Source organism: Nanorana parkeri, unplaced genomic scaffold (genome assembly GCF_000935625.1).
Source record: "Nanorana parkeri isolate BGI_ZX_2015 unplaced genomic scaffold, ASM93562v1 scaffold96, whole genome shotgun sequence".
In the NCBI taxonomy this organism is placed as follows: Eukaryota; Metazoa; Chordata; class Amphibia; order Anura; family Dicroglossidae; genus Nanorana; species Nanorana parkeri.
Genome location: NW_017306364.1, coordinates 1880279 through 1889286, shown reverse-complemented (window position 1 = coordinate 1889286; position 9008 = coordinate 1880279). Strand labels below are relative to the sequence as shown.

General features: G+C 44.1%; 1 protein-coding gene across 3 annotated transcripts in view; it reads right to left on the bottom strand.

The window, feature by feature from the left end:
• Positions 1-1886: 1886 nt before the first annotated feature.
• The window catches only part of ATXN7L3 (ataxin 7 like 3), a 22880-nt gene continuing 15758 nt past the window's right edge, over positions 1887-9008 (bottom strand). For all 3 annotated transcript variants that reach the window (XM_018552757.1, XM_018552759.1, XM_018552758.1), the window contains exons 9-13: positions 7438-7506; positions 4661-4704; positions 3706-3777; positions 3480-3613; positions 1887-2137 (exon numbers count right to left, since the gene is read on the bottom strand). In XM_018552757.1, the coding sequence (XP_018408259.1) occupies positions 1989-2137; positions 3480-3613; positions 3706-3777; positions 4661-4704; positions 7438-7506 (468 nt within the window). In that variant the 3' untranslated portion in view covers positions 1887-1988. The remainder of the gene's footprint in view (positions 2138-3479; positions 3614-3705; positions 3778-4660; positions 4705-7437; positions 7507-9008) is intronic.

Here is a 9008-nt window from a genome sequence, read left to right as displayed (position 1 = left end):
CAGACCGCAAAAGGATAAAAGCAGTGGTTGCAAGTTATAAAATGCAGCTTCTAGAAATCAGAATGCAAAAGAAAAAATAATTACAATGTAGTCAGACACAAAAATCGTGTGTGTGTGCGTGTTTATGCCCCGAAGCAACTAAGTCCTCTGGCTCTGTAACTAGCAAAGGCTGTTTTCAGGAGGCATCTCATATCACAATGATAGACTGATAATATCTGCTTTAATTCCTGATGAGTCTGAAGGTTCTCATTCATCCAGGTCATGGTATATCTGTAAAATATAAATCAAAGCAACTGGACTAGCTGTATTTTTCTTAGAAGGCCTTTTGCTGGTCATCGGACTAGCTTCCTCAATTCAGAATTAAATTAGAATTGAGAAAGCTAGGTCAGATAAACCACCGAAACATCTTCAAGAAGAATTCACCAAGTCCAGCTGCCTTGATTTATTTTTGACAGATACATTCCTGATGGGTTGCTGCTTACAGTGCACAATAGGCCCTCTGTCAAGTCACAACAATGTGATTGCCTAACATCTGCCACGTCAGCATCTTCTGCCAAGGGAAACAATGCATCAAGCTTGAAGCACACCTGCTACATAGGCAAACAAAGCAAAGCTACCCTGCAAGCACATAGCAGGCCATTCCACGGGTGCCATTTTTTTTTTCTGTTCGCATGCCTGCCAACACACCTCCAATTTCTAAAAATGATATGTGAATGGTGACATGCTATACCCCCCCCCCCGCGTGTTTAGGCTGTTAAATATTCCATTGATAGTGTTAGGTTTTAGCTGTTCGTAGTTCAAAAATATTACATTTCTGTTATTGTGTTTAGATACGCTTTCACGTTTTTTTTTTTTACTGTGGCCCATTGGGGTAGAAAGGGGAGAGTAACGAAAGAATAACTTACTATGCAACTGGGGCATCATTTCCACTTACCTGAGCTTGTAACAGGTCTGCTTTATTTACACACCTCCCCCCCCCCCAAAACCAGCCATAGGAAACACAATGAATACAATTTTGTTTGTCTTTATCACAACAAAAACAATCACCTGTGCGAACACTGTCAGATTACACCTACAGCAATATGGCCTTTCCTTTACCCGTCTGTGGCCAAAGTCCCTTTGCCTTTACATGATTCTCTTTCCTATAATTACAATGTGACGGATGCACTCATTATACACATTTACAATGAAGCACATGGGCTTGCAACGAAATACTTAGTGTGATTTTTAGGGTTTTTTAATACGTGCAAGAGATCCTTTAAACCCTCCACCTGCCAGAGGCAGATACACTTTGATGCCACCGTCCCCGGCCGGCACCAGGGCCCGCACACCAAACACCTAGAACACTTTGTGCCTGAAGTGATGAGGTCACGTGTGGTTTTTTTGCAAGTCTTCAAGTTTACGGCCTCACATTCCAGAAAGTTCCAGAGATGAGAGATACAGCACGGGGAGGGCAGAGCCCTGTCGTCTCACCGGAGAGGGAAGGGAAAAAAAAAAAGGGTCCAGTTATCCGCTGACAGACCTGATGTCGCTATATGACTCAGCAGCAGAGGTCTAACACTTCAAAGAGGGTGTGAAATTTCCGCAAAGAACTCCATTTTGACCTCCGGTTCTCTGTGGCCCCACCCCCCGGTTTTCCTCCCAAACTCTTTGCCACGGCCACTTTCCCACAATCGGGCATGACGTTACAGGCAGCAGAGATGTGGCATACACAACATGGCAGCACAAGGAGATGTCAGAAAAAGCTTGATGGAGGATTGTACTCTGCCTTATGTAAGGCATTACATCTTCCTGTCGTACAGACACTGCTTTTTGGACCTTGTTTTTCACAGTAGTAGGTTTATCGCTTGAAAAAAGAGGGGGGGGGGGGGGGGGTGGATGGGTGAGCCCGCTTTTAACCATTTGCAGCCAATGTGCTATGAAGGCCACCGCCTGTGTACAAACAGACCCACTGGCATTTGGTCCATGGCATGGCAACGTCCTTTGTCTCAGTTGAGTTCACTGTACATTCCAGGTGTGTGCGGGGCGGGGGCTTTGGGTTTCTTTTTTTTACTGGCTCCTCCGCCCCCTGCGCTGCCCATGCTGATATGACTTGGCTTTTTCTTCTTGGGTTTCCGAGTGTCTGAGTTATTCGTGCCTGGAAAGCAGCAGACAGGGAACAATTCATGGAACAAGTTATCTTTCATTGCTGACAAAAAGGAAGAAAATACAAAAAAAAAACTGCTGAAACATGTGATATATAGAAGATCTAAAAACTGGGAGGACCAGTCAACTCTCTAAATACCATGCGACCCATGAAATACCCCACTGGGAGGACATTGACGCTCATCACTAGGCGACAAGAAAGCATGGAGCCGGCTTCTCGGCCAATCAGGAAGCCAGGCAGCGTGTATTGACGCACTGCCCGGCTTCCTGATTGGCCAGGAAGCCAACTCCATGCTCCCGCCTCATGACGGGACGAGGAAGCATGAAGCCGGTTTCCCAGCCAATCAGAAAGCCGGGTGTCACGTCATTACACGGCGCCCGGCTTCCTGATTGGCCAGCTTCCCGACCAATCAGGAAGCTGCGCAGGGAGCCGTTACACAAGAGACGAGAGAGCATGGAGCCGGCTTCCCGGCCAATCAGGAAGCCAGGCAGCGTGTAATGACGCACTGCCAGGCTTCCTGATACCAGAAGTATCGAGCTAGGCATCGGAGCATTTTGGCGAGTATGAGCACTCACCCAAATACTTGGCATCGGTGCCAGTATCGGTATAGCCCTACCTATATGCATTACTCCTGCTCTCATTATTCGTACCCGTCTGCAGTATATATCCTCATACGGGAGTAGATCCTTACTGCGTTAACTTGAACCTTGTTTTTAGATCTCAGATCCTTTCATCATCAATGTGATATTTATTTTTGTTTACTGTGCTCATCCGGTTCCTTTTTTCTTTGTTTTTTGGCTTTCGTATTTGTAACCTTATTATCTTTCATATTTTCAATAAAATGTGTGTAAAACAAAAACAAAGTTGAGAGGACCAGCAAAAGGAAAGGCATGGGCCATAGCAACCCGTCAGATCTGTTACATGCTTTAATTAATTAAAGAAATAAAGATTGGGAATGGTGGGTAATGGGCCGTGCTTCTAAGTTTTGGTTTTACTCCAGGACCAATAGGTGAAGAATCGGACAAACTACACTTTGGTCTACAAGGGACTAAGTGCTGGGTGGGGACCAACCCTGATTAGGGCAGAAGGCAAGGCCTTATGTACAGCCTGGGCCTAGAATCTGATGCGCTCCTCAAGAACACAGTTTTAACTTAAAATATAATATGAATATTGGTTTGTCATTTTTCTCTTTTTATCACTGCAGTTTACAGGCTCAATAGCTCAAGGCATAATTTAGACAAGTGACTTAATTGGAGCAGTGACTTATCCCCCCTCCTACTGTTGTCTAAGGCTTCAGAGACAGGGTGCTTCTCCCAAACTTTAAATATCTTACTGGCTTTGGATGAGGCAGAGTCGGAAGGGGAGATATCCGAGGATCCATCCCATGGAAGCCTACTCATCAGGCCCTGGCCTTCCACCACATCAAAGCTGTCATTGTCTGTACTGCCATCAGGTTCTGGGAGAGACCTATGAGGGAGAAGAGGGCTGTGTAAGCAGTGGTATTGTAGAGGAGCCGTCAGCTGACACCAATGTGGGTCACCACATGCCTTAACACTTACGCAGAGGAGCCTAGGAGGTAAACTCTGACAGATCTACGCTGGTCATCCGTATGTTGGGGACATCGTAATGACCTGTAAGGAGCAGCACAAGAATATTATACAATACACAAGATATATAGAGCATTTTTTAATCAGCTACTTGATAGTATTGTCTAAGCAGTATGGGTTGCTACCAGTACCTGCTGACTTCCTATTTTAAAGCTCAACTCTAAAAGATAAAACATCCAGCTGAACTACAAATATGGGAGCCGTTTTACCTGCCAATGTATTTTGTTTGTCCATCCAGTTCTAAGATTTGCACAACCTACCAGAGGGCAGAGCCAGGCTGGTGACTTGACTCTGCGCTACTGCAGTTATTCAGTACAGCTTGGCCACCTCCCAGCTACCTACCTATGACCTTTATATCTGGCCTGGAGCTTAGCGGCACACAAATTTAAAAATAAAATCAATGTATAAAAAGGGGACTTCTTTAAACTTTTGCACTACAGTCTTTGCAAACGGAGCCTGCTAAATAACTCCAATGTAATTAAAAAGGTCAGGATGAGAAACACATGCAGGCTGCCATTTGTGGCCTCCATCCTAAAATGCTAGTCGCCCGGCCGTTTTTGTTGAAAACATCAATACTTCGAGCTCCTGATCTGTATACTAGGTCCAGGTCAGGGAGTCGGACTTCACCGGCTGCACATTTGTGTCCGGTCGTGTACTGAAGTAGAGACAGCCAAGAAAATACGATTTGCAGACGAGAAAAGCAACACACATTTCTCTGATGAAAAGTTTTATATTTCAAAAAAGAAAATAAAAAATACATAAAAGGAAAATTTGGACAGCAGTAGAGATGTTTTGCCATAGCAACAAGTCGTCCTTTGTCTATCAGCTAGGGAAATGATTTCCACAGTTGAAATGTTCACGTTTAAGTCTATGAATAACACACAAATGCATTCCGTATCCCACTGACCTGGTGCACATCTTCTTGGTATGTTCCGATATGACTCCACATTGCTAAAAGAGAACAAATCCCAATTCAGAAAGACAATGGTGTACTACAGAGCATGGTTACAGAGGGGGCCAAATGGCACAAAACTCAGCAATGTGCAGAGTCAACATCGAAGCAACCAGGTAAAAGGGAGATTTATTTTCTGTGCAAAAATAAAAGGAAAGCCATCATAGAACTATGTGCACCAGAAACGCTCATAGCCATACTATGAAATAATTCCTCTGTGGCTCAGAACATATTGGCTTTTTAGCATCTGTAATGTGCCCTTGTAGGAAGAGGAACGAGGAGGCAATGATTTTATAGCAGAAATAAAGAAGATTTGCTAGGAGGTAGGGATTGTTTGGAAGAAGACATGCAAAGTCTCCCTCTTTCCCCTAGTTATTTTACAGTCTACATACTCCTCTCACTCTTGGCATCTCTAAGCTGCGACGAGGCCGGGTTCTGGGGAGGATGTAACCCCCGTGTGCCTTCGCAGGATTTACATCATCAGTGATCACCCAATGGCCTAAGAGGATTCCCACGGAACCCAGAAGTATCAGCAACAGAGATGGCAGCGGTGGAGAATAGAGTGGGAGATAGAGGATTCATCATACAGATGAATATTGTAAGTGCGCCATAATGTGTATACTGTGCACATTATGGCAAAATCAAACCAAGGATTCAGTGGTTTACCATCAATTTAAACCTTTGTCATTAATTGATAATTCATTACAGTTCTGTGAGCGAACACAGGACTTTCTAACAAGCAGAAACCGTGAAACAAAAGCCACAATGGACTTGAGCTGCGGGATCACCGTTCTGCCATAAGTAGAGGACAAGTTACAGCCAGAGACCTGGAAATCCATATAAATGTGTATCCGGGTCTATTAAATAACAAAAGATTCAAGAAAGGATTAGGTAAAGCTGCGGGTTACATAAAAAAGGCAGAAAGTGATAATCTAGCCAAAACTTTACTTTTGGATAGAGTGGGGAAGGCTTTGAGTTTTTACTGACATCTGCACCCCCTCTGGGGAAGTTGCTAGTCACTTCCTGGAGACATCTGTCACTAAGAAAGGAAGCGACATTTGTGTCAACAACAATTACATCTGCAATGGATGAGGCTGAGATAGCTTTGAAATCACCATCTACAGGTTACTGATGCTGCAAAGATCCAGACTTTTTCTGTACATACACACATCAGTTCCCTTCAGCGCTCATACAATAGTCCCAATGTTCTAAGAGCATGCCATCACATGTATTGCCTGTATGACTCAGCGACAACACACTTTGTTTTCTGGTATTGAGAAATGACCATAGGGCATGAACATACTCACAGTGCCACACCCCATAGCTTTTATTCTGGTGGTATAATGCTCTCCATGTAAAAGACTAAGATGCCTAGAAATACATTTCCTGAAAATCATAACCTCTGCACACCTTTGCAAATGGCTCCTGGGAATCATTTCACCCTACTAGGCACATCTGGGGTGCAAAACTCCAAAATCACAAAAGGAATAGCCACAGTGAATTTTTCATTGTGCCAAGTTCATGAAAATCCTGCAACACTTTCATTGTCGATACCAAGAAGTGTGACAAATTCAAGTAGATCCTATTTGCAACCCTTTTACTGTATGCTGCGATTGTTGCAACAAACTAACTACTTCAGGACCATCGTATGTATATATACACCTCCTGGTCCTGAAGTAGTTATAGCAAGATCATGGCTATGGCTGCTGCTGAATTTTTTTTAGCAGGCTATTGCTGATTTTTGTACAGCCGCCCAGATCACTTCTAACAGCTTGCATAGGTGGCTCCTCTGGGGGACCCGGGACATGGCAATTAGTGTCAGGATGGAGAGCAGGGGCAGCCCGGGGAACGTCCATTCTCCCATCTGCTCTGTGATCAGTGAGTAAGGAAGCACTGTGCTCACAGCTGTCACAAAGCCGGCTGATGTGCTGGGCTGTGCTTGATCCCCTGTACTGGAGGCCAGGGAAGACATCAGGGGTCTAAAAGATAGATATTCTACAGGGCCTCTACTGTCTGAAAATATGTACTTTTTGGGGATTAAAGTAAATTTATATCCAGAAATTCAGATTGTAGTATGTGTGCGCAAAAATTACAAAATTGCTCCATTAATAAGGTGGATAAAAAACAAATACCACCATGAAGGTGAAAAAAAAAAAGAAGATCTCTTCAATTTTGGAGTAAATTGCTGACTATGACGCATCTTAGACACAATTCTGCGACAAAATTAGTCTTTAAGTTCCTGTGGAACTGATATTTGAGACGTTTCCACCCAACTTCCCCAAATAGCTTCTCTGTTTTTACAGGAGAGACGCCTGTGACAGTTCCGTGAGCGTTGTAACAGATTGGTGTATACACCTTACCAACACATACATAAATCTGTCATAACTTTCTCCATTTGTGGTACTACCACAAGACAGATCTCCAAAGAGCATCTACGACACTCGATGAATTCCAGGAAGTGTTTTATGTTTGTAATTCTACCACACTTGTTATTCTCACACCCCTGCTGTAACTATGTAGCCAGGTGGCAATACTGTACTTGCTTTTATGGTGCTCTGAAGAATCCTTGTAACATGCTGCCATGTAATTTACATCCTATACAAAAGGCCAAGGTAAAGATCCTCCAAATAACTAGAAATCCAAAAGAAGGAGCTCAACCGCAATGTCAGCATACGTGCAAGCAAAAAAAGCACAAGTCAGAGAGGTGGAGCTCAATCTGCCAATATCCTTACCGTCGTTAGCAATGTATGGAGCTCTTCCGGTCCAAGGTTTTCATAACTAATTCCAGAACTGCTACTATACTGCAAAGACACAAATATGTTTTAATTAAAAACTGTATTCTAAAAGAAAATGTACATAAAAAGAGAAGGAACAAGAGCATTCTGAAAAACTGTAGTATATTGGACTATTGCACAGATGAGTGGGCAGCCAATGCACAGAAAAGCAGCTGAGATTTCACACAGACCGGAGCTTTCACTTTTCAGATGCAGCTTTAACCAGTTGACATCCGCGGTGTTAAACCCCCTTCCCATCCAGGCCATTTTTCAGTATTCAGCGCTGAGGTACTTTGACATTTATTCCGTCATGCAGCGCTGTACTGAAATGAATTTTATACCCTTTTTTGGGGACAGATAGAGCTTTCTTTTGGTGGTATTTATTCACCACTGGGGGTTTTTATTTTTTTTACTATATTAAGGAAAAATTACCGAAATTAAAAATTTTTTCGTGGGGGTGGGGGAGTTAAACATTTTGGGGGTTTTTTCCCCCCTTTTTTTATATGTGACTTTTATTTTACTTTTTTATTTATATTTATTTTGTTGCACTTGCTATTATATGGGGGGATAACAATCCTCCTATATAATAGCAAAGGCACACTGACAGGTCCTCTTTATGGAGACATTAGGGGTCTCTAGGACCCCTAATATCACCTGTGGACCCCAAAAGAAGCTGATGAAGCAGAGATCTGCTTTATCAGCTTCTTCTCTCTGGCTATAGCAGCCAGATGACTGACAGGTGAATGCGGAAGTGATGTAATACACATCACTTCTGCATTCACAGCCCGGACGGAGATCAGCAAGGAGCTGATCTCCCGTCCTCTTCCTCCTGACGCCCTCCGAGCCGGTCCCGGGCCGCAGATGGGGCAGCGGATCCCGGGATTCAAGGTGAGGGGTCGGGGGCTTTGGAAATGAGCACATATAGACGATCGGCGGGCTATGGAGCCGCTGATCGCCTATATGTGAAACACCCGGTAACGGGTGTTTGCATTGGTCGAGTCTTTTCTGCCCGTGCGTGCCTGCTAGGGGGCGCGCGCGAGTAGAAAAAAAATGCCGTCTGGCGACGGCAACCCGCCACTGCTGCAGTTCCGTCCGTTTTTTTACTACGGGCAGACAGCAAGTGGTTAAAGAAGAAACCATCTAGTTTGCCATAAGTAACACCATTATTTACCCTACTTCGATTTCAACCTCACTGATGTCACAGGCACTCATAGCTCAGTTATGGTATGTTTCCACTATTGTAGTAATATGAAGTATAGAAAGCAAGGTGCTGTACCAGGTCACCAATCTCAGAACATTGCACGTACCTTTTGATAAGGCTGGAAACAGGGTGCACATTTACAGGTTTCCCGGTCATTCTCCCAGTCTTTGGTTCTGGCCCCCTATACAGCAATTGTGTATCTCAACAAAGAATGGAGATTCGCTCAGTTGTACTGTGGGATGCCAGAAGTGGAGGACAGAGCTGAAAGTTGGAGGAAAGCCATGGCATGGCTTTGTGGGGGGGGGGGGGGGGTGGTTTTTGGGCTAGC